General features: G+C 43.7%; 1 protein-coding gene across 1 annotated transcript in view; it reads right to left on the bottom strand.

Annotated features, from left to right (window-relative positions):
- The window catches only part of glb1l (galactosidase, beta 1-like), a 60,518-nt gene that overhangs the window by 28,829 nt on the left and 4,107 nt on the right, over positions 1–27,582 (bottom strand). Inside the window, exons 2-7 of the mRNA XM_029702001.1 lie at positions 24,492–24,661; positions 18,857–19,007; positions 10,964–11,024; positions 10,754–10,848; positions 7,249–7,429; positions 7,102–7,160 (exon numbers count right to left, since the gene is read on the bottom strand). Of these exons, the coding sequence (XP_029557861.1) occupies positions 7,102–7,160; positions 7,249–7,429; positions 10,754–10,848; positions 10,964–11,024; positions 18,857–19,007; positions 24,492–24,661 (717 nt within the window). The remainder of the gene's footprint in view (positions 1–7,101; positions 7,161–7,248; positions 7,430–10,753; positions 10,849–10,963; positions 11,025–18,856; positions 19,008–24,491; positions 24,662–27,582) is intronic.

The raw sequence follows: 27,582 nt of genomic DNA on the forward strand, positions 1-27,582 counted from the left end.
CATCATCATAATAGTTTAGTCTGGTCATGGTACTACATCATCATCATCTAATAGTTTAGTCTGGTCACGGTACTACATCATCATCATCATCTAATAGTTTAGTCTGGTCATGGTACTACATCATCATCATCATCATCTAATAGTTTAGTCTGGTCATGGTACTACATCATCATCATCTAATAGTTTAGTCTGGTCACGGTACTACATCATCATCATCATCTAATAGTTTAGTCTGGTCACGGTACTACATCATCATCATCTAATAGTTTAGTCTGGTCATGGTACTACATCATCATCATCATCATCTAATAGTTTAGTCTGGTCACGGTACTACATCATCATCATCATCTAATAGTTTAGTGGTCACGGTACTACATCATCATCATCATCATCATATAAGTTTAGTCTGGTCCGGTACTACATCATCATCATCTAATAGTTAGTCTGGTCACGGTACTACATCATCATCATCATCTAATAGTTTAGTCTGGTCACGGTACTACATCATCATCATCATCTAATAGTTTAGTCTGGTCACGGTACTACATCATCATCATCATCATCTAATAGTTTAGTCTGGTCACGGTACTACATCATCATCATCATCATCTAATAGTTTAGTCTGGTCACGGTACTACATCATCATCATCAATAGTTTAGTCTGCTCACGGTACTACATCATCTAATAGTTTAGTCTGGTCATGGTATTACATCATCATTATCATCATCGAATAGTTTAGTCTGGTCATGGTACTACATCATCATCATCATCATCTAATAGTTTAGTCTGGTCATGGTATTACATCATCATCATCATCTAATAGTTTAGTCTGCTCACGGTACTACATCATCATCTAATAGTTTAGTCTGGTCATGGTATTACATCATCATCATCATCATCATCATCATCTAATAGTTTAGTCTGCTCACGGTACTACATCATCATCATCATCTAATAGTTAGTCTGGTCATGGTACTACATCATCATCATCATCATCTAATAGTTTAGTCTGGTCATGGTACTACATCATCATCTAATAGTTTAGTCTGGTCATGGTATTACATCATCATCATCATCTAATAGTTTAGTCTGGTCATGGTACTACATCATCATCATCATCATCTAATAGTTTAGTCTGGTCATGGTACTACATCATCATCATCATCATCTAATAGTTAGTCTGGTCACGGTACTACATCATCATCATCATCTAATAGTTTAGTCTGGTCACGGTACTACATCATCATCATCTAATAGTTTAGTCTGGTCATGGTACTACATCATCATCATCATCTAATAGTTTAGTCTGGTCATGGTACTACATCATCATCATCATCATCTAATAGTTTAGTCTGGTCATGGTACTACATCATCATCATCATCATCACTCTAATAGTTAGTCTGGTCACTGGTACTACATCATCATCATCTAATAGTTTTAGTCTGGTCACAGGTACTACATCATCATCATCTAATAGTTTAGTCTGGTCACGGTACTACATCATCATCATCATCATCATCATCATCTAATAGTTTAGTCTGGTCACGGTACTACATCATCATCATCATCTAATAGTTTAGTCTGTCACGGTACTACATCATCATCATCATATAATAGTTTAGTCTGGTCATGGTACTAATCTCATCATCATCATCATCATCATCATCTAATAGTTTAGTCTGGTCATGGTACTACATCATCATCATCTAATAGTTTTAGTCTGGTCATGGTACTACATCATCATCATCTAATAGTTAGTCTGGTTCATGGTACTACATCATCATCATCATCATCTAATAGTTTAGTCTGGTCACGGTACTACATCATCATCATCATCTAATAGTTTAGTCTGGTCACGGTACTACATCATCATCATCATCTAATAGTTAGTCTGGTCACGTGTACTACATCATCATCATCATATAATAGTTTAGTCTGGTCATGGTACTACATCATCATCATCATCTAATAGTTTAGTCTGGTCACGGTACTACATCATCATCATCATCTAATAGTTTAGTCTGGTCATGGTACTACATCATCATCATCATCATCATCATCATCATCTAATAGTTTAGTCTGGTCACGGTACTACATCATCATCATCATCTAATAGTTTAGTCTGGTCATGGTACTACATCATCATCATCATCATCTAATCATATCATCTAAATTTAGTCTGGTCACGGTACTACATCATCATCATCTAATAGGTTAGTCTGTCATGGTACTACATCATCATCATCATCATCTAATAGTTTAGTCTGGTCACGGTATACTCATCATCATCTACTAGTTTAGTCTGATCATGGTACTACATCATCATCTAATAGTTTAGTCTGGTCATGGTACTACATCATCAGCATCATCATAATCTAATAGTTTAGTCTGGTCATGGTACTACATCATCATCATCATCTAATAGTTTAGTCTGGTCATGGTACTACATCATCATAATCTAATCGTTTAGTCTGGTCATGGTACTACATCATCATCATCATCTAATAGTTTAGTCTGTCATGGTACTACATCTTCATCATCATCATCTAATAGTTTAGTCTGGTCATGGTACTACATCATCATCATCATCTAATAGTTAGTCTGGTCATGGTACTACATCATCATCATCATCATCTAATAGTTTAGTCTGGTCATGGTACTACATAATCATCATCATCTAATAGTTTAGTCTGGTCACGGTACTACATCATCATCATCATCATCATCTAATAGTTTAGTCTGGTCACGGTACTACATCATCATCATCATCTAATAGTTTAGTCTGCTCACGGTACTACATCATCATCTAATAGTTTAGTCTGGTCATGGTATTACATCATCATCATCATCATCTAATAGTTTAGTCTGGTCATGGTACTACATCATCATCATCATCATCTAATAGTTTAGTCTGGTCATGGTATTACATCATCATCATCATCATCATCTAATAGTTTAGTCTGCTCACGGTACTACATCATCATCTAATAGTTTAGTCTGGTCACGGTACTACATCATCATCATCATCATCATCTAATAGTTTAGTCTGGTCACGGTACTACATCATCATCATCATCTAATAGTTTAGTCTGGTCATGGTACTATCATCATCATCTAATAGTTAGTCTGGTCATGGTACTACATCATCATCATCATCTAATAGTTTAGTCTGGTCACGGTACTACATCATCATCATCATATAATAGTTTAGTCTGGTCATGGTACTACATCATCATCATCTAATAGTTTAGTCTGGTCATGGTACTACATCATCATCATCTAATAGTTAGTCTGGTCACGGTACTACATCATCATCATCATCTAATAGTTTAGTCTGGTCACGGTACTACATCATCATCATCATCATCATCATATAATAGTTTAGTCTGGTCACGGTACTACATCATCATCATCTAATAGTTAGTCTGGTCACGGTACTACATCATCATCATCATCTAATAGTTTAGTCTGGTCACGGTACTACATCATCATCATCATCTAATAGTTTAGTCTGGTCACGGTACTACATCATCATCATCATCATCTAATAGTTTAGTCTGGTCACGTACTACATCATCACATCATCATCTAATAGTTTAGTCTGGTCACGGTACTACATCATCATCATCATAGTTTAGTCTGGTCATCACTACATCATCATCATCATCATCTAATAGTTTAGTCTGGTCATGGTACTACATCATCATCATCTAATAGTTTAGTCTGGTCACGCTACTACATCATCATCATCATCATCATCTAATAGTTTAGTCTGGTCATGGTACTACATCATCATCATCTAATAGTTTAGTCTGGTCATGGTACTACATCATCATCATCTAATAGTTTAGTCTGGTCACGGTACTACATCATCATCATCTAATAGTTTAGTCTGGTCACGGTACTACTACTACATCATCATCATCATCATCTAATAGTTTAGTCTGGTCACGGTACTACATCATCATCATCATCATCTAATAGTTTAGTCTGGTCACGGTACTACATCATCATCATCATCATCATCTAATAGTTTAGTCTGGTCACGGTACTACATCATCATCATCTAATAGTTAGTCTGGTCACGGTACTACATCATCATCATCATCTAATAGTTTAGTCTGGTCACGGTACTACATCATCATCATCATCTAATAGTTTAGTCTGGTCACGGTACTACATCATCATCATCATCATCTAATAGTTTAGTCTGGTCACGGTACTACATCATCATCATCATCATCATCTAATAGTTTAGTCTGGTCACGGTACTACATCATCATCATCATCTAATAGTTTAGTCTGCTCACGGTACTACATCATCATCTAATAGTTTAGTCTGGTCATGGTATTACATCATCATTATCATCATCGAATAGTTTAGTCTGGTCATGGTACTACATCATCATCATCATCATCTAATAGTTTAGTCTGGTCATGGTATTACATCATCATCATCATCTAATAGTTTAGTCTGCTCACGGTACTACATCATCATCTAATAGTTTAGTCTGGTCATGGTATTACATCATCATCATCATCATCATCATCATCATCTAATAGTTTAGTCTGCTCACGGTACTACATCATCATCATCATCTAATAGTTTAGTCTGGTCATGGTACTACATCATCATCATCATCATCTAATAGTTTAGTCTGGTCATGGTACTACATCATCATCTAATAGTTTAGTCTGGTCATGGTATTACATCATCATCATCATCTAATAGTTTAGTCTGGTCATGGTACTACATCATCATCATCATCATCTAATAGTTTAGTCTGGTCATGGTACTACATCATCATCATCATCATATAATAGTTTAGTCTGGTCACGGTACTACATCATCATCATCTAATAGTTTAGTCTGGTCACGGTACTACATCATCATCATCTAATAGTTTAGTCTGGTCATGGTACTACATCATCATCATCATCTAATAGTTTAGTCTGGTCATGGTACTACATCATCATCATCATCATCTAATAGTTTAGTCTGGTCATGGTACTACATCATCATCATCATCTAATAGTTTAGTCTGGTCACGGTACTACATCATCATCATCTAATAGTTTAGTCTGGTCACGGTACTACATCATCATCATCTAATAGTTTAGTCTGGTCACGGTACTACATCATCATCATCATCATCATCATCATCTAATAGTTTAGTCTGGTCACGGTACTACATCATCATCATCATCTAATAGTTTAGTCTGGTCACGGTACTACATCATCATCATCATATAATAGTTTAGTCTGGTCATGGTACTACATCATCATCATCATCATCATCATCATCATCTAATAGTTTAGTCTGGTCATGGTACTACATCATCATCATCTAATAGTTTAGTCTGGTCATGGTACTACATCATCATCATCTAATAGTTTAGTCTGGTCATGGTACTACATCATCATCATCATCATCTAATAGTTTAGTCTGGTCACGGTACTACATCATCATCATCATCTAATAGTTTAGTCTGGTCACGGTACTACATCATCATCATCATCTAATAGTTTAGTCTGGTCACGGTACTACATCATCATCATCATATAATAGTTTAGTCTGGTCATGGTACTACATCATCATCATCATCATCATCATCATCTAATAGTTTAGTCTGGTCATGGTACTACATCATCATCATCTAATAGTTTAGTCTGGTCATGGTACTACATCATCATCATCTAATAGTTTAGTCTGGTCATGGTACTACATCATCATCATCATCATCTAATAGTTTAGTCTGGTCACGGTACTACATCATCATCATCATCTAATAGTTTAGTCTAGTCACGGTACTACATCATCATCATCATCATCATCTAATAGTTTAGTCTGGGTCACAGGTACTACATCATCATCATCTAATAGTTTAGTCTGGTCACGGTACTACATCATCATCATCATCTAATAGTTTAGTCTGGTCACGGTACTACATCATCATCATCATCTAATAGTTTAGTCTGGTCACGGTACTACATCATCATCATCATCATCATCATCATCATCATCTAATAGTTTAGTCTGGTCACGGTACTACATCATCATCATCATCATCATCATCATCTAATAGTTTAGTCTGGTCACGGTACTACATCATCATCTAATAGTTTAGTCTGGTCATGCTACTACATCATCATCATCATCATCATCTAATAGTTTAGTCTGGTCATGGTACTACATCATCATCATCTAATAGTTTAGTCTGGTCACGGTACTACATCATCATCATCATCTAATAGTTTAGTCTGGTCATGGTACTACATCATCATCATCATCTCTAATAGTTTAGTCTGGTCATGGTACTAACATCATCATCATCTAATAGTTAGTCTGGTCACGGTACTACATCATCATCATCTAATAGTTTAGTCTGGTCATGGTACTACATCATCATCATCTAATAGTTTAGTCTGGTCACGGTACTACATCATCATCATCATCTAATAGTTTAGTCTGGTCATGGTACTACATCATCATCATCATCTAATAGTTTAGTCTGGTCATGCTACTACATCATCATTATCATCATCATCTAATAGTTTAGTCTGGTCATGGTACTACATCATCATCATCATCATCTAATAGTTTAGTCTGGTCACGGTACTACATCATCATCATCATCTAATAGTTTAGTCTGGTCACGGTACTACATCATCATCATCATCTAATAGTTTAGTCTGGTCACGGTACTACATCATCATCATCATCATCTAATAGTTTAGTCTGGTCACGGTACTACATCATCTAATAGTTTAGTCTGGTCACGGTACTACATCATCATCATCATCATCATCTAATAGTTTAGTCTGGTCATGGTACTACATCATCATCATCATCTAATAGTTTAGTCTGGTCATGGTACTGCACCATCATCATCATCATCTAATAGTTTAGTCTGGTCATGGTACTACATCGTCATCATCATCTAATAGTTTAGTCTGGTCACGGTACTACATCATCATCATCTAATAGTTTAGTCTGGTCATGGTACTACATCATCATCATCATCATCTAATAGTTTAGTCTGGTCACGGTACTACATCATCTAATATATGAAGTTGTTGTAAGAAACGACTTCTCACCAGAGGGCCTCTTGGTTCAAATCTCCTCTGCCGACTAAAAGCTTGGGATATGTTGACGTCTGAGTGGAGAACAAAAGAAGAAGGCTTTTAAAAAACGATGGCAATTACGTTCCAACACCTCTCTGCTCTATTTCCTCGACTCCCTACCTGTCCCAAAGTCTATAGTGGCATACATTCCCTCCAGGGTCCCACAGGTCATTTCCCGGTCCGTGTTCCCGTCGGTCGTGAAGAGAACAGTGTCGTCCCCCAGGAAGAACTGGAAGAGGGTCCGCAGGTGCCGCATGTAGTTATAGTCACAGGTATAGTAGCTCCCATACTCATTCTCTACCTGGCGGAGTCACAGGAAGGAAGTCAACGAGTCATTCCTCATTCTCTACCTAGCGGAGTCACAGGAAGGAAGTCAACGAGTCATTCCTCATTCTCTCCCTGGCGGAGTCACAGGAAGGAAGTCAACGAGTCATTCCTCAGCATAATGACTCGACAGTTGAAGTCGGAAGTTAACATACACTTAGGTTTGAGATTGAAGCTCGTTTTTCAACCGCTCCACAAATTTCTTGTTAACAAACTTTAGTTTTGGCAAGTCGATTAGGACATCTACTTTGTGCATGACACAAGTACATTTTTCCAACAATTGTTTACAGACAGATTAATTCGCTTATAATTCACTGTATCACAATTCCAGTGGGTCAGAAGTTTACATACACTAAGTTGACTGTGCCTTTAAACAGCTTGGAAAAATCCAGAAAATGATGTCATGGCTTTAGAAGCTTCTGATAGGCTAATTGACATAATTTGAGTCAATTGGAGGTGTACCTGTGGATGTATTTCAAGGACTACCTTCAAACTCAGTGCCTCTTTGCTTGACATCATGGGAAAATCAAAAGAAAATCAGCTAAGACCTCAGGAAAAAATGTAGACCTCCACAAGTCTGGTTCATCCTTGGGAGCAATTTCCAAACGCCTGAAGGTACCACGTTCATCTGTACAAACAATAGCACGCAAGTATAAATACCATGGGACCACGCAGCCGTCATACCGCTCAGGAAGGAGACGCGTTCTGTCTCCTAGAGATGAACGTACTTTGGTGCGAAAAGTGCAAATCAATCCCAGAACAACAGCAAAAGACCTTGTGAAGATGCTGGAGGAAACAGGTACAAAAGTATCTATAGTGGGGGAAAAAAGTATTTGATCCCCTGCTGATTTCGTACGTTTGCCCACTTACAAAGAAATGATCAGTCTATAATTTTAGTAGTAGGTTTATTTGAACAGTGAGAGACAGAATAACAACAAAGAAAATCCAGAAAAACACATGTCAAAAATGTTATAAAATGATTTGCATTTTAATGAGGAAAATAAGTATTTGACCCCCTGTCAAATCAGAAAGATTTCTGGCTCCCAGGTGTCTTTTATACAGGTAACGAGCTGAGATTAGGAGCACACTCTTAAAGGGAGTGCTCCTAATCTCAGCTTGTTACCTGTATAAAAGACACCTGTCCACAGAAGCAATCAATCAATCAGATTCCAAACTCTCCACCATGGCCAAGACCAAAGAGCTCTCCAAGGATGTCAGGGACAAGATTGTAGACCTACACAAGGCTTGGCGATGGCTACAAGACCATCGCCAAGCAGCTTGGTGAGAAGGTGACAACATTTGGTGCGATTATTCGCAAATGGAAGAAACACAAAATAACTGTCAATATCCCTCGGCCTGGGGCTCCATGCAAGATCTCACCTCGTGGAGTTGCAATGATCATGAGAACGGTGAGGAATCAGCCCAGAACTAAATGGGAGGATCTTGTCAATGATCTCAAAGCAGCTGGGACCATAGTCACCAAGAAATCAATTGGTAACACACTGAGCCGTGAAGGACTGAAATCCTGCAGCGCCTGCAAGGTCCCCATGCCAAAGAATACATATACATGCCTGTCTGAAGTTTGCCAATTAACATCTGAATGATTCAGAGGACAACTGGTGAAAGTGTTGTGGTCAGATGAGACCAAAATGGAGCTCTTTGGCATCAACTCAACTCGCCGTGTTTGGAGGAGGAGGAATGCTGCCTATGACCCCAAGAACACCATCTCCACCGTCAAACATGGAGGTGGAAACATTATGCTTTGGGGGGGTTTTTCTGTTAAGGGGACAGGACAACTTCACCGCATCAAAGGGACGATGGACGGGCCATGTACCGTCAAATCTTGGGTATTCCAGCATGACAATGACCCAAAACACACGGCCAAGGCAACAAAGGAGTGGCTCAAGAAGAAGCACATTAAGGTCCTGGAGTGGCCTAGCCAGTCTCCAGACCTTAATCCCATAGAAAATCTGTGGAGGGAGCTGAAAGTTCGAGTTGCCAAACGTCAGCCTCGCAACCATAATGACTTGGAGAAGATCTGCAAAGAGGAGTGGGACAAAATCCCTCCTGAGATGTGTGCAAACCTGGTGGCCAACTACAAGAAACATCTGACCTCTGTGATTGCCAACAAGGGTTTTGCCATCAAGTACTAAGTCATGTTTTGCAGAGGGGTCAAATACTTATTTCCCTCATTAAAATGCAAATAATTTTATAACATTTTTGACATGAGTTTTTCTGCATTTTTTTGTTGTTATTCTGTCTCTCACTGTTCAAATAAACCTACCATTAAAATTATAGACTGATCATTTCTTTGTAAGTGGGCAAACGTACAAAATCAGCAGGGGATCAAATACTTTTTTCCCCCACTGTATATCCACAGTAAAAACGAGTCCAAAATCGACATAACCTGAAAGGCCGCTCAGCAAGGAAGAAGCCACTGCTCCAAAACCGCCATAAAAAAGCCAGACTACGGTTTGCAACTGCACATGCGGACAAAGATTGTACTTTTTGGAGAAATGTCCTCTGGTCTGATGAAACAAAAATAGAACTGTTTGGCCATAATGACCATCGTTATGTTTAGAGGAAAAAGGGGGAGGCTTGCAAGCCGAAGAACACCATCCCAACCATGAAGCACGGGGGTGGCAGCATCATGTTGTGGGGGTGCTTTGCTGCAGGAGGGACTGGTGCACTTCACAAAATAGATGGCATCATGAGGGAGGAAAATTATGTGGATATATTGAAGCAACATCTCAAGACATCAGTCAGGACGTTAAAGCTTGGTCACAAATGGGTCTTCCAAATGGACAATGGCCCCAAGCATAATTCCAAAGTTGTGGCAAAATGGCTTAAGGACAACAAAGTCAAGGTATTGGAGTGGCCATCAAAGCCCTGACCTCAATCCCATAGAACATTTGGGGGCAGGCAGAACTGAAAAAGCGTGTGCGAGCAAGGAGGCCTACAAACCTGACTCAGGTACACCAGCTCTGTCAGGAGTAATCGGCCAAAATTCACCCAACTTATTGTGGGAAGCTTGTGGAAGGCTACCTGAAACGTTTGACTCAAGTTAAACAATTTTAAAGGCAATGCTACCAAATACTAATTGAGTGTATGTAAACTTCTGACCCACTGGGAATGTGATGAAAGAAATAAAAGCTGAAATAAATCTCTCTTAAAATAAAGTGGTGATCCTAACTGACCTAAAACAGGAAATTGTTACTAGGATTAAATGTCAGGAATTGTGGAAACTGAGTTTAAATGTATTTGGCTAAGGTGTATGTAAACTTCCAGACTTCAACTGTACCTGCACACTGATAATGTTGCCTCCATTTGTGTACAGCCATCTCCTCATCTTTGGTAGCAGCACCGCCATCCAGGTGTTCACTGCCTCCAAGTAGTCTGGAACAAAAGCAAGACACTAGTCACTGATTAAACACAAGGAGCCAACCAAGACAGAAACACTGAATTACTGATAGGTGTACAGGTATGATACTGGCAGTATGGTTTATGATACCTGTATCTGCTGAGCGAAGTACAATGTTTGGTTTCTGGAGCAACCAAGCTGGTAAACCACCCTGAAAGAGAGAGAAACGTCATGAACTTCTGACAGCATGACTCAGATATTTCTGTCAGCTGACACATTGTGAGAGAGAGAGAGCGGAAGAGGAGAGTCAAAACAACATCTGTTACTCAGTGGTCCATGACACCAAAACACCCCTCCCCTTTCTGACTCTTTAGTTTCCATCCCTCTCTTTCTACGTTCCCCCAGGTGAGAATAGAACTACCATCCCTCTCTTTCTACAGTCCTCCAGGTGAGAATAGAACTACCATCCCTCTCTTTCTACGTTCCCCCAGGTGAGAATAGAACTACCATCCCTCTCTTTCTACGGTCCTCCAGGTGAGAATAGAACTACCATCCCTCTCTTTCTACGGTCCTCCAGGTGAGAATAGAACTACCATCCCTCTCTTTCTACGGTCCTCCAGGTGAGAATAGAACTACCATCCCTCTCTTTCTACGTTCCCCCAGGTGAGAATAGAACTACCATCCCTCTCTTTCTACGGTCCTCCAGGTGAGAATAGAACTACCATCCCTCTCTTTCTACGGTCCCCCAGGTGAGAATAGAACTACCATCCCTCTCTTTCTACGGTCCTCCAGGTGAGAATAGAACTACCATCCCTCTCTTTCTACGTTCCCCCAGGTGAGAACTACCATCCCTCTCTTTCTACGTTCCCCCAGGTGAGAATAGAACTACCATCCCTCTCTTTCTACGTTCCCCCAGGTGAGAATAGAACTACCATCCCTCTCTTTCTACGGTCCTCCAGGTGAGAATAGAACTACCATCCCTCTCTTTCTACGGTCCCCCAGGTGAGAATAGAACTACCATCCCTCTCTTTCTACGGTCCCCCAGGTGAGAATAGAACTACCATCCCTCTCTTTCTACGTTCCCCCAGGTGAGAATAGAACTATCATCCCTCTCTTTCTACGGTCCTCCAGGTGAGAATAGAACTACCATCCCTCTCTTTCTACGGTCCTCCAGGTGAGAATAGAACTACCATCCCTCTCTTTCTACGTTCCTCCAGGTGAGAACTACCATCCCTCTCTTTCTACAGTCCTCCAGGTGAGAATAGAACTACCATCCCTCTCTTTCTACGTTCCCCCAGGTGAGAACTACCATCCCTCTCTTTCTACGTTCCCCCAGGTGAGAATAGAACTACCATCCCTCTCTTTCTACGGTCCTCCAGGTGAGAATAGAACTACCATCCCTCTCTTTCTACGGTCCCCCAGGTGAGAATAGAACTACCATCCCTCTCTTTCTACGTTCCCCCAGGTGAGAATAGAACTACCATCCCTCTCTTTCTACGTTCCTCCAGGTGAGAATAGAACTACCATCCCTCTCTTTCTACGGTCCCCCAGGTGAGAACTACCATCCCTCTCTTTCTACGGTCCCCCAGGTGAGAATAGAACTACCATCCCTCTCTTTCTACGGTCCCCCAGGTGAGAATAGAACTACCATCCCTCTCTTTCTACGGTCCTCCAGGTGAGAATAGAACTACCATCCCTCTCTTTCTACGGTCCTCCAGGTGAGAATAGAACTACCATCCCTCTCTTTCTACGTTCCCCCAGGTGAGAATAGAACTATCATCCCTCTCTTTCTACGGTCCTCCAGGTGAGAATAGAACTACCATCCCTCTCTTTCTACGGTCCCCCAGGTGAGAATAGAACTACCATCCCTCTCTTTCTACGGTCCTCCAGGTGAGAATAGAACTACCATCCCTCTCTTTCTACGTTCCTCCAGGTGAGAACTACCATCCCTCTCTTTCTACGGTCCTCCAGGTGAGAATAGAACTACCATCCCTCTCTTTCTACGGTCCCCCAGGTGAGAATAGAACTACCATCCCTCTCTTTCTACATTCCTCCAGGTGAGAATAGAACTACCATCCCTCTCTTTCTACGGTCCCCCAGGTGAGAATAGAACTACCATCCCTCTCTTTCTACGGTCCTCCAGGTGAGAATAGAACTACCATCCCTCTCTTTCTACGGTCCTCCAGGTGAGAATAGAACTACCATCCCTCTCTTTCTACGTTCCCCCAGGTGAGAACTACCATCCCTCTCTTTCTACGTTCCTCCAGGTGAGAATAGAACTACCATCCCTCTCTTTCTACGTTCCCCCAGGTGAGAATAGAACTACCATCCCTCTCTTTCTACGTTCCTCCAGGTGAGAATAGAACTACCATCCCTCTCTTTCTACATTCCTCCAGGTGAGAACTACCATCCCTCTCTTTCTACGGTCCTCCAGGTGAGAATAGAACTACCATCCCTCTCTTTCTACGTTCCTCCAGGTGAGAACTACCATCCCTCTCTTTCTACGGTCCTCCAGGTGAGAATAGAACTACCATCCCTCTCTTTCTACGGTCCCCCAGGTGAGAATAGAACTACCATCCCTCTCTTTCTACATTCCTCCAGGTGAGAATAGAACTACCATCCCTCTCTTTCTACGGTCCCCCAGGTGAGAATAGAACTACCATCCCTCTCTTTCTACGTTCCCCCAGGTGAGAATAGAACTATCATCCCTCTCTTTCTACGGTCCTCCAGGTGAGAATAGAACTACCATCCCTCTCTTTCTACGGTCCTCCAGGTGAGAATAGAACTACCATCCCTCTCTTTCTACGTTCCTCCAGGTGAGAACTACCATCCCTCTCTTTCTACAGTCCTCCAGGTGAGAATAGAACTACCATCCCTCTCTTTCTACGTTCCCCCAGGTGAGAACTACCATCCCTCTCTTTCTACGTTCCCCCAGGTGAGAATAGAACTACCATCCCTCTCTTTCTACGTTCCCCCAGGTGAGAATAGAACTACCATCCCTCTCTTTCTACGGTCCTCCAGGTGAGAATAGAACTACCATCCCTCTCTTTCTACGGTCCTCCAGGTGAGAATAGAACTACCATCCCTCTCTTTCTACGGTCCCCCAGGTGAGAATAGAACTACCATCCCTCTCTTTCTACGTTCCCCCAGGTGAGAATAGAACTACCATCCCTCTCTTTCTACGTTCCTCCAGGTGAGAATAGAACTACCATCCCTCTCTTTCTACGGTCCCCCAGGTGAGAACTACCATCCCTCTCTTTCTACGGTCCCCCAGGTGAGAATAGAACTACCATCCCTCTCTTTCTACGGTCCCCCAGGTGAGAATAGAACTACCATCCCTCTCTTTCTACGGTCCTCCAGGTGAGAATAGAACTACCATCCCTCTCTTTCTACGGTCCTCCAGGTGAGAATAGAACTACCATCCCTCTCTTTCTACGTTCCCCCAGGTGAGAATAGAACTATCATCCCTCTCTTTCTACGGTCCTCCAGGTGAGAATAGAACTACCATCCCTCTCTTTCTACGGTCCCCCAGGTGAGAATAGAACTACCATCCCTCTCTTTCTACGGTCCTCCAGGTGAGAATAGAACTACCATCCCTCTCTTTCTACGTTCCTCCAGGTGAGAACTACCATCCCTCTCTTTCTACGGTCCTCCAGGTGAGAATAGAACTACCATCCCTCTCTTTCTACGGTCCCCCAGGTGAGAATAGAACTACCATCCCTCTCTTTCTACATTCCTCCAGGTGAGAATAGAACTACCATCCCTCTCTTTCTACGGTCCCCCAGGTGAGAATAGAACTACCATCCCTCTCTTTCTACGGTCCTCCAGGTGAGAATAGAACTACCATCCCTCTCTTTCTACGGTCCTCCAGGTGAGAATAGAACTACCATCCCTCTCTTTCTACGTTCCCCCAGGTGAGAACTACCATCCCTCTCTTTCTACGTTCCTCCAGGTGAGAATAGAACTACCATCCCTCTCTTTCTACGTTCCCCCAGGTGAGAATAGAACTACCATCCCTCTCTTTCTACGTTCCTCCAGGTGAGAATAGAACTACCATCCCTCTCTTTCTACATTCCTCCAGGTGAGAACTACCATCCCTCTCTTTCTACGGTCCTCCAGGTGAGAATAGAACTACCATCCCTCTCTTTCTACGTTCCTCCAGGTGAGAACTACCATCCCTCTCTTTCTACGGTCCTCCAGGTGAGAATAGAACTACCATCCCTCTCTTTCTACGGTCCCCCAGGTGAGAATAGAACTACCATCCCTCTCTTTCTACATTCCTCCAGGTGAGAATAGAACTACCATCCCTCTCTTTCTACGGTCCCCCAGGTGAGAATAGAACTACCATCCCTCTCTTTCTACGGTCCTCCAGGTGAGAATAGAACTACCATCCCTCTCTTTCTACGGTCCTCCAGGTGAGAATAGAACTACCATCCCTCTCTTTCTACGTTCCCCCAGGTGAGAACTACCATCCCTCTCTTTCTACGTTCCTCCAGGTGAGAATAGAACTACCATCCCTCTCTTTCTACGTTCCCCCAGGTGAGAATAGAACTACCATCCCTCTCTTTCTACGTTCCTCCAGGTGAGAATAGAACTACCATCCCTCTCTTTCTACATTCCTCCAGGTGAGAACTACCATCCCTCTCTTTCTACGTTCCCCCAGGTGAGAATAGAACTACCATCCCTCTCTTTCTACGTTCCTCCAGGTGAGAATAGAACTACCATCCCTCTCTTTCTACGGTCCTCCAGGTGAGAACTACCATCCCTCTCTTTCTACGTTCCCCCAGGTGAGAACTACCATCCCTCTCTTTCTACGTTCCTCCAGGTGAGAATAGAACTACCATCCCTCTCTTTCTACGTTCCCCCAGGTGAGAATAGAACTACCATCCCTCTCTTTCTACGTTCCTCCAGGTGAGAATAGAACTACCATCCCTCTCTTTCTACGTTCCTCCAGGTGAGAATAGAACTACCATCCCTCTCTTTCTACGTTCCCCCAGGTGAGAATAGAACTACCATCCCTCTCTTTCTACGGTCCCCCAGGTGAGAACTACCATCCCTCTCTTTCTACGGTCCTCCAGGTGAGAATAGAACTACCATCCCTCTCTTTCTACGTTCCCCCAGGTGAGAATAGAACTACCATCCCTCTCTTTCTACGGTCCTCCAGGTGAGAATAGAACTACCATCCCTCTCTTTCTACGTTCCTCCAGGTGAGAACTACCATCCCTCTCTTTCTACGGTCCCCCAGGTGAGAATAGAACTACCATCCCTCTCTTTCTACAGTCCCCCAGGTGAGAATAGAACTACCATCCCTCTCTTTCTACGGTCCTCCAGGTGAGAATAGAACTACCATCCCTCTCTTTCTACGGTCCCCCAGGTGAGAATAGAACTACCATCCCTCTCTTTCTACGTTCCTCCAGGTGAGAATAGAACTACCATCCCTCTCTTTCTACGGTCCTCCAGGTGAGAATAGAACTACCATCCCTCTCTTTCTACGGTCCTCCAGGTGAGAATAGAACTACCATCCCTCTCTTTCTACGTTCCCCCAGGTGAGAATAGAACTATCATCCCTCTCTTTCTACGTTCCTCCAGGTGAGAATAGAACTACCATCCCTCTCTTTCTACGTTCCTCCAGGTGAGAATAGAACTACCATCCCTCTCTTTCTACGGTCCTCCAGGTGAGAACTACCATCCCTCTCTTTCTACGGTCCCCCAGGTGAGAATAGGACTTCCAGTGGACTACAGCCTCACACCATGTGATGTAGTGAGTTTCGAATGTGTTGCTGTCAGCTGTATAACATTGTATAACATAATGTCCTAGGATTGTCATCTGATGAAGATCATCAAAGGTTAGTGCTGCATTTAGCTGTGGTTTGGGTTTATGTGACATTATATGCTAGCTTGAAAAATGGGTGTCTGATTATTTCTGGCTGGGTACTCTGCTGACATAATCTAATGTTTTGCTTTCGTTGTAAAGCCTTTTTGAAATCGGACAGTGTGGTTAGATTAACGAGAGTCTTGTCTTTAAAATGGTGTAAAATAGTCATATGTTTCAGAAATTGAAGTAATAGCATTTCTAAGGTATTTGAATATCGCGCCACGGGATTACACTGGCTGTTGCGTAGGTGGGACGATTTCGTCCCACCTAGCCCAGAGAGGTTAAATGTGGGGCGGCAGGTAGAGCCTAGTGGTTAGAGCGTTGGACTAGCAACCAAAAGGTTGCAAGATCGAATCCCTGAGCTGACAAGGTACAAAATCTGTCGTTCTGCCCCTGAACAAGGCAGTTAACCCACTGTTCCTAGGCTGTCATTGTAAATAAGAATTTGTTCTTAACTGACTTGCTGAGTTAAATAAAGTTCAAATAAAAAAAAGAATGTAAAAAAAAAAAGAATACAAATCGGAGGATGGGCTCATAGTAAAGGCTGGAACGGAATCAATTCAGCACTAAGGCTCATAGTAAAGGCTGGAACGGAATCAATTCAGCACTAAGGCTCATAGTAAAGGCTGGAACGGAATCAATTCAGCACTAAGGCTCATAGTAAAGGCTGGAACGGAATCAATTCAGCACTAAGGCTCATAGTAAAGGCTGGAACGGAATCAATTCAGCACTAAGGCTCATAGTAAAGGCTGGAACGGAATCAATTCAGCACTAAGGCTCATAGTAAAGGCTGGAACGGAATCAATTCAGCACTAAGGCTCATAGTAAAGGCTGGAACGGAATCAATTCAGCACTAAGGCTCATAGTAAAGGCTGGAACGGAATCAATTCAGCACTAAGGCTCATAGTAAAGGCTGGAACGGAATCAATTCAGCACTAAGGCTCATAGTAAAGGCTGGAACGGAATGAATTCAGCACTAAGGCTCATAGTAAAGGCTGGAACGGAATCAATTCAGCACTAAGGCTCATAGTAAAGCTGGAACGGAATCAATTCAGCACTAAGGCTCATAGTAAAGGCTGGAACGGAATCAATTCAGCACTAAGGCTCATAGTAAAGGCTGGAACGGAATGAATTCAGCACTAAGGCTCATAGTAAAGGCTGGAACGGAATCAATTCAGCACTAAGGCTCATAGTAAAGGCTGGAACGGAATCAATTCAGCACTAGCTCATAGTAGCTGGAACGGAATGCATTCAGCACTAAGGCTCATAGTAAAGGCTGGAACGGAATCAATTCAGCACTAAGGCTCATAGTAAAGGCTGGAACGGAATCAATTCAGCACTAAGGCTCATAGTAAAGGCTGGAACGGAATCAATTCAGCACTAAGGCTCATAGTAAAGGCTGGAACGGAATCAATTCAGCACTAAGGCTCATAGTAAAGGCTGGAACGGAATCAATTCAGCACTAAGGCTCATAGTAAAGGCTGGAACGGAATCAATTCAGCACTAAGGCTCATAGTAAAGGCTGGAACGGAATCAATTCAGCACTAAGGCTCATAGTAAAGGCTGGAACGGAATCAATTCAGCACTAAGGCTCATAGTAAAGGCTGGAACGGAATCAATTCAGCACTAAGGCTCATAGTAAAGGCTGGAACGGAATCAATTCAGCACTAAGGCTCATAGTAAAGGCTTGGAACGGAATCAATTCAGCACTAAGGCTCATAGTAAAGGCTGGAACGGAATCAATTCAGCACTAAGGCTCATAGTAAAGGCTGGAACGGAATCAATTCAGCACTAAGGCTCATAGTAAAGGCTGGAACGGAATCAATTCAGCACTAAGGCTCATAGTAAAGGCTGGAACGGAATCAATTCAGCACTACGGCTCATAGTAAAGGCTGAGGAACGGAATCAATTCAGCACTAAGGCTCATAGTAAAGGCTGGGAACGGAATCAATTCAGCACTAAGGCTCATAGTAAAGGCTGGAACGGAATCAATTCAGCACTAAGGCTCATAGTAAAGGCTGGAACGGAATCAATTCAGCACTAAGGCTCATAGTAAAGGCTGGAACGGAATGAATTCAGCACTTTGATTCCATTCATTACTATGACCTGTCTTCTACCCCACCAGCCTCCTCTGACTGGAAAATACCTCTATGTACTGTAGTGCTTACCATCTCCCACTCTGCACAGATGTAGGGTCCAGGGCGGAGGATCACCAGGAGGCCAGTCTGATTGGCCAGATCCAGGAAGTTCTCCAGGTCTCGATCCCCAGAGAAGTTGTAAACACCCCGCTTTTCCTCATGGAAGTTCCAGGGAACATAACTGGCAAGAGGGAGAAGAGTACTGGTGACATAACTGGCTAGAGAACTGGTGACATAACTGACTAGAGAACTGGTGACATAACTGACTAGAGAACTGGTGACATAACTGACTAGAGAACTGGTGACATAACTGACTAGAGAACTGGTGACATAACTGACTAGAGAACTGGTGACATAACTGACAAGAGGGAGAAGAGTACTGGTGACATAACTGGCAAGAGAACTGGTGACATAACTGACTAGAGAACTGGTGACATAACTGACTAGAGAACTGGTGACATAACTGACTAGAGAACTGGTGACATAACTGACTAGAGAACTGGTGACATAACTGACTAGAGAACTGGTGACATAACTGACTAGAGAACTGGTGACATAACTGACAAGAGGGAGAAGAGTACTGGTGACATAACTGACTAGAGAACTGGTGACATAACTGACTAGAGAACTGGTGACATAACTGACTAGAGAACTGGTGACATAACTGACTAGAGTACTGGTGACATAACTGACTAGAGTACTGGTGACATAACTGACAAGAGGGAGAAGAGAACTGGTGACATAACCGCGCATTTGGAAAGTATTCAGACCACTTTTTCCACATTTTGCTTCGTTAGACTTTTTTCCTCAACAAAACCTCATAATGACTAAGTGAAAACAGGCTTCTAGAGATGTTTTGCTAATTAATAAAAAACAGAAATACCTTATTTACATAAGTATTCAGACCCTTTGCTATGATACTCTAAATTGAGCTCTGGTGCATCCTGTTTCCATTGATCATCCCTGAGATGTTTCTACAACTTGATTGGAGTCCACCTGGGGTGAATTCAATTGATTGGACATGATTTGGAAAGGCACACACCTGTCTATACAAAGGTCCCACAGTGCATATCAGAGCAAAAACCAAGCCATGAGGTCGAAGGAATTGTCCGTAGAGCTCCGAGACGGGATTGTGTTGAGGCACAGATCTGGGGAAGGGTACCAAAACATTTCTGCAGCATTGAAGGTCCCCAAGAACACAGTGGCCTCCATCATTCTTAAATGGAAGTTGTTTGGAACCACCAAGACTCTTCATAGAGCTGGCCGTCTGGTCAAACTGAGCAATCAGGGGAGAAGGGCCTTGGTCAGGGAGGTGACCGAGAACCTGATGGTCACTCTGACAGAGCTCTAAAGTTCCACTGTGGAGATGGGAGAACCTTCCAGAAGGACAACCATCTCTGTAGCACTCCACCAATCAGGCCTTTATGGTAGAGTGGCCAGATGGAAGCCCCTCCTCAGTAAAAGGCACATGACAGCCTGCTTGGTGTTTGCCAAAAGCCACCTAAAGACTCTCAGACCATGAGAAACAAGATTCTCTGGTCTGATGAAACCAAGATTGAACTCTTTAGCCTGAATGCCAAGCATCACGTCTGGAGGAAACCTGGCACCATCCCTACGGTGAAGCATGGTGGTGGCAGCATCATGCTGTGAGGATGTTTTTCAGAGGCAGGGACTGGGAGACTAGTCAGGATCGAGGCAAAGATGAACGGAGCAAAGTACAGAGAGATCCTTGATGAAAACCTGCGCCAGAGCGCTCAGGACCTCGGACTGGGGCAAAGGTTCACCTTCCAACAGGACAACGACCCTAAGCACACAGCCAAGACAACACAGGAGTGGCTTCAGGACAAGTCTCTGAATATCCTTGAGTGGCCCAGCCAGAGCCCGGACTTGAATCCAATCTAACATCTCTGGAGAGACCTGAAAATAGCTCTGCAGCGACACTCCCCATCCAACCTGACAGAGCTTGAGAGGATCTGCAGAGAAGAATGGGAGAAACTCCCCAAATACAGGTGTACCAAGCTTGTAGCGTCATACCCAAGAAGACTGCCAAATGTGCTTCAACAAAGTACTGCCGTCCCTAGAAGGTGGGAGTCACTTGAGTGGGTTGAGTCACTGATGTGATCTTCTTGTCCGGGTTAGCGCCCCCCCCCCCTGGGTTCGTGCCGTGGGTGAGATCTTCGTGGGCTATACTCGGCCTTGTCTCAGGATAGTAAGTTGGTGGTTTGAATATATCCCTCTAGTGGTTTGGGGGCTGTGCTTTGACCATGCCTCAGGACTACCTGGCCTGATGACTCCTTGCTGTCCCCAGTCCACCCCAGTCCACCTGGCCGTGCTGCTGCTCCAGTTTCAACTGTTCTGCCTGCGACTATGGAACCCAGACCTGTTCACCGGACGTGCTACCTTGTCCCGGACCTGCTGTTTTCGACTCTCTCTCTACCGCACCTGCTGTCTCTAAACTCTCAATGATCGGCTATGAAAAGCCAACTGACATTTACTCCTGAGGTGCTGACCTGTTGCACCCTCGACAACTACTGTGATTATTATTATTTGACCATGCTGGTCATTTATGAACATTTTAACATCTTGACCATGTTCTGTTATAATATCCACAAGGCACAGCCAGAAGAGGACTGGCCACCCCTCATAGCCTGGTTCCTCTCTAGGTTTCTTCCTAGGTTTTGGCCTTTCTAGGGAGTTTTTCCTAGCCACCGTGCTTCTACACCTGCATTGCTTGCTGTTTGGGGTTTTAGGCTGGGTTTCTGTATAGCACTTTGTGACATCGGCTGATGTAAAAAGGGCTTCATAAATACATTTGATTGAGTAAAGGGTCCGAATAATTATCTAAATGTGATTTCAGTTTATTTTTAATAAATGTGCAAAAAATTCTAAAAACCTGTTTTTTTGCTTTGTCATTATGGGGTATTGTGATGAGGGGGGAAAACGATTTAATCTATTTCAGAATAAGGCCGTAACCTAACAAAATGTGGAAAAAGTGAAGGGGTCTGAATACTTTCCGAATGCATTGTAACTGACTGAGACTACTGGTAGGGGAAGACTACTGAGACTACTGGTAGGGGCAGACTACTGAGACTACTGGTAGGGGCAGACTACTGAGACTACTGGTAGGGGCAGACTACTGAGACTACTGGTAGGGGCAGACTACTGAGACTACTGGTAGGGGCAGACTACTGAGACTACTGGTAGGGGAAGACTACTGAGGTTACTGGTAGGGGAAGACTACTGAGACTACTGGTAGGGGAAGACTACTGAGGTTACTGGTAGGGGAAGACTACTGAGACTACTGGTAGGGGCAGACTACTGAGACTACTGGTAGGGGCAGACTACTGAGACTACTGGTAGGGGCAGACTACTGAGACTACTGGTAGGGGCAGACTACTGAGACTACTGGTAGGGGCAGACTACTGAGACTACTGGTAGGGGCAGACTACTGAGACTACTGGTAGGGGAAGACTACTGAGGTTACTGGTAGGGGAAGACTACTGAGGTTACTGGTAGGGGAAGACTACTGAGGTTACTGGTAGGGGAAGACTACTGAGACTACTGGTAGGGGCAGACTACTGAGACTACTGGTAGGGGCAGACTACTGAGACTACTGGTAGGGGCAGACTACTGAGACTACTGGTAGGTGGAGACTACTGGTAGGTGAAGACTACTGAGACTACTAGTAGGTGAAGAATACTGAGACTACTGGTAGGTGAAGACTACAGGTAGGTGAAGACTACTGGTATGTGAAGACTACTGGTATGTGAAGACTACTGAGAGTACAGGTAGGTGAAGACTACTGGTAGGTGAAGACTACTGGTATGTGAAGACTACTGGTATGTGAAGACTACTGAGACTACTGGTAGGTGAAGACTACTGAGAGTACAGGTAGGTGAAGACTACTGGTATGTGAAGACTACTGGTATGTGAAGACTACTGAGACTACTGGTAGGTGAAGACTACTGAGACTACTGGTAGGTGAAGACTACTGAGACTACTGGTAGGTGAAGACTACTGAGACTACTGGTAGGTGAAGACTACTGGTAGGTGAAGACTACTGGTAGGTGAAGACTACAGGTAGGTGAAGACTACTGAGAGTACAGGTAGGTGAAGACTACTGGTAGGTGAAGACTACTGGTATGTGAAGACTACTGGTAGGTGAAGACTACTGAGACTACTGGTAGGTGGAGACTACTGGTAGGTGAAGACTACTGGTAGGTGAAGACTACTGAGACTACTGGTAGGTGAAGACTACAGGTAGGTGAAGACTACAGGTAGGTGAAGACTACTGGTAGGTGAAGACTACTGAGACTACTGGTAGGTGAAGACTACTGAGACTACTGGTAGGTGAAGACTACTGGTAGGTGAAGACTACTGGTAGGTGAAGACTACTGATAGGTGAAGACTACTGATAGGTGAAGACTACTGAGACTACTGGTAGGTGAAGACTACTGAGACTACTGGTAGGTGAAGACTACTGAGACTACTGGTAGGTGAAGACTACTGGTAGGTGAAGACTACTGGTAGGTGAAGACTACTGGTAGGTGAAGACTACTGGTAGGTGAAGACTACTGAGACTACTGGTAGGTGAAGACTACTGAGAGTACTGGTAGGTGAAGACTACTGGTAGGTGAAGACTACTGGTAGGTGAAGACTACTGAGACTACTGGTAGGTGAAGACTACTGGTAGGTGAAGACTACTGGTAGGTGAAGACTACTGATAGGTGAAGACTACTGATAGGTGAAGACTACTGAGACTACTGGTAGGTGAAGACTACTGAGACTACTGGTAGGTGAAGACTACTAAGACTACTGGTAGGTGAAGACTACTGAGACTACTGGTAGGTGAAGACTACTGAGACTACTGGTAGGTGAAGACTACTGAGACTACTGGTAGGTGAAGACTACTGAGACTACTGGTAGGTGAAGACTATTGAGACTACTGGTAGGTGAAGACTACTGAGACTACTGGTAGGTGAAGTGCACTGCATCATAGCACTGGGACTTTTTTCAGATCACTGACCTCGTCAAGACGCTCACTGACCTCGTCAAATACAGTATATTACAGTAGTAGTAACAATAGTACATATAATCATGGATACAGGTACAACACTACTGCTGTTGTTGTATTGGGGAACCATGGATACAGGTACAACACTACTGCTGTTGTTGTATTGGGGAACCATGGATACAGGTACAACACTACTGCTGTTGTTGTATTGGGGAACCATGGATACAGGTACAACACTACTACTGCTGTTGTATTGGGGAACCATGGATACAGGTACAACACTACTACTGCTGTTGTATTGGGGAACCATGGATACAGGTACAACACTACTACTGCTGTTGTATTGGGGAACCATGGATACAGGTACAACACTACTACTGCTGTTGTATTGGGGAACCATGGATACAGGTACAACACTACTACTGCTGTTGTATTGGGGAATCATGGATACAGGTACAACACTACTACTACTGTTGTATTGGGGAACCATGGATACAGGTACAACACTACTACTACTGTTGTATTGGGGAACCATGGATACAGGTACAACACTACTACTACTGTTGTATTGGGGAATCATCAAGCAACACATTTAATTATATAACAATAATCTCCTCTCTCTCTCCCCATCACGTCACCTGTTGAACTTACATCTGAACGGCATTGAGTCCAGCCATGTACATCTTGAGCAGTCTGTCTTTCCAGTAGTAATGAGGGATACGGGAGTAGTGGATACTACCGGAGACATACTGGAACGGTTTCCCGTCTTTCTGGAAACAGTTGTTCTTGTAGTCTACGGAGAAAGAACGGGCCCCGGAAACCTGTAAGAAAAAGCCAGACAGAAGTCATACTGTGTGATAGATAGATAGATAGATAGATAGATAGATAGATAGATAGATAGTTTTGTGAACAATATGCTCGTCTTATCAAGGTTCTGACATTAGAACATTTGAAGTTATATTTGATATCAGTAATAATATATGGAAAGCTGTGAGAAAGCCAGGACCTCTGTCAGATAGATGTGAGACCTGCATGTCTACTGATTTGTCATGACAATAATATGTTCCTATCAAAGCCTGGGTAGCCGGGTCATTCCTACTTTGCAGTGTCTTTTGGACCTCTGAACTTTTTTTTTGGGGGGGGAGAATTACATTTTTCCAAAGGACACGTTTGACTTTTATAAAAAAACCTATTGGTCAAGCTCAGCTCCATTTTCCACCAACATGTTAGAGTTGCTAATGCCTCGGAATGGTAGTGCAGGAAGTTGCGTATCGGGTTCAGCCAATCAGCTTGCAGCAGTCTGTTGTGTACCCCTGGCTGAACACAGAGCACAACATCAAGAAGTAACATTCCTAGTCATTATGGCTGAAAATGGTGTCGCATATGGCAGTTCAGTTAGAGAAGGAGAGCGCGAAGATGAGTAGGCATAATTATTTGAGAAAATTTAAGAAGGCATCATTTATTTAAGCCTTCTTCATTTTAATTAGACTCTACTAACAACAAGAAGGCTTTGTGATGGAGCCTATTTCTTCCTATTTAAGAAATCAGAGGTAGTCCTACCTGTTTGACAGATGACACTAGGCTATAGGCTGGTATATATAGGCTGCTATATCCATAGATTTGTCTGTCAATTCCTCCACCCACCATGCACTCTTTAAATTGCCTTCACTGACACAGAGGTTGGCTGTGTTAAATTAAAACCAGGACTCGAATTAAGGGCGTATGAGAGGGTATGCCAGGGGTGAGAGGGTATGCCAGGGATGAGAGGGTATGCCAGGGGTGAGAGCGTATGCCAGGGGTGAGAGGGTATGCCAGGGGTGAGAGGGTATGCCAGGGGTGAGAGGGTATGCCAGGGGTGAGAGGGTATGCCAGGGGTGAGAGGGTATGCCAGGGATGAGAGGGTATGCCAGGGATGAGAGGGTATGCCAGGGGTGAGAGCGTATGCCAGGGGTGAGAGGGTATGCCAGGGATGAGAGCGTATGCCAGGGATGAGAGCGTATGCCAGGGGTGAGAGCGTATGCCAGGGATGAGAGGGTATGCCAGGGGTGAGAGGGTATGCCAGGGGTGAGAGGGTATGCCAGGGGTGAGAGGGTATGCCAGGGGTGAGAGGGTATGCCAGGGGTGAGAGGGTATGCTAGGGGTGAGAGCATATGCCAGGGGTGAGAGGGTATGCCAGGGGTGAGAGGGTATGCTAGGGGTGAGAGGGTATGCCAGGGGTGAGAGCGTATGCCAGGGGTGAGAGCGTATGCCAGGGGTGAGAGCGTATGCCAGGGGTGAGAGCGTATGCTAGGGGTGAGAGGGTATGCCAGGGATGATCTATAACAGTGCTTTGGTCCGCAATGCTTTCATGCTACAAACAAGCTGTAAAATACCCGTGAAAGGCATGACTCTGATCCATCTCCGTGAAAGACTTGACTCTGATCCATCTCCGTGAAAGACGTGACTCTGATCCATCTCCGTGAAAGGCGTGACTCTGATCCATCTCCATGAAAGGCGTGACTCTGATCCATCTCCGTGAAAGACTCTGATCCATCTCCGTGAAAGACGTGACTCTGATCCATCTCCGTGAAAGACGTGACTCTGATCCATCTCCGTGAAAGATTGTGACTCTGATCCATCTCCGTGAAAGACGTGACTCTGATCCATCTCCGTGAAAGACGTGACTCTGATCCATCTCCGTGAAAGACGTGACTCTGATCCATCTCCGTGAAAGGCGTGACTCTGATCCATCTCCGTGAAAGGCGTGACTCTGATCCATCTCCGTGAAAGGCGTGACTCTGAACCATACCCGTGAAAGACGTGACTCTGATGCATCTCCATGAAAGGCGTGACTCTGAACCATACCCGTGAAAGGCGTGACTCTGATCCATCTCCGTGAAAGACGTGACTCTGATCCATCTCCGTGAAAGGCGTGACTCTGATCCATCTCCGTGAAAGACGTGACTCTGATCCATCTCCGTGAAAGACTCTGATCCATCTCCGTGAAAGACGTGACTCTGATCCATCTCCGTGAAAGATGTGACTCTGATCCATCTCCGTGAAAGATGTGACTCTGATCCATCTCCGTGAAAGACGTGACTCTGATCCATCTCCGTGAAAGACGTGACTCTGATCCATCTCCGTGAAAGACGTGACTCTGATCCATCTCCGTGAAAGACGTGACTCTGATCCATCTCCGTGAAAGACGTGACTCTGATCCATCTCCGTGAAAGACGTGACTCTGATCCATACCCGTGAAAGACTCTGATCCATCTCTGTGAAAGACGTGACTCTGAACCATCTCCGTGAAAGGCGTGACTCTGAACCATCTCCGTGAAAGACGTGACTCTGATCCATCTCCGTGAAAGACGTGACTCTGATCCATCTCCGTGAAAGACTCTGAACCATATAGGGATATCATTGGTTCGTTTTTTTTAACATTCAGAGGCTGAGCTACAACCTCCTATAGCCAAGGAGGCAAAATATTCACTTTGCTTGGGAAGTAATCTAATTCTGTCACTATCAATTGATTAAGCTATTCACTGTATGTACAATAGAAGGTTCATACAGCTTTTAGGGAAACGCTTGTGACTTTCTCTCATTGGGTTAAGCCACCGAAGAAGAGTAGCCAGTAGTTAATGCTGCAATATGTCACTTTTTGGGGACCTGGCCAACTTCACATAGAAATGCGCTTTCTAGATCTGTCATTCTCCTTGAAAGCAAGTCTGAGGTAGATCTGTTCTATGTGCACCATGTCTATGCT

The sequence above is a fragment of the Salmo trutta genome, chromosome 20 (assembly GCF_901001165.1).
Source record: "Salmo trutta chromosome 20, fSalTru1.1, whole genome shotgun sequence".
Taxonomy (NCBI): domain Eukaryota; kingdom Metazoa; phylum Chordata; class Actinopteri; order Salmoniformes; family Salmonidae; genus Salmo; species Salmo trutta.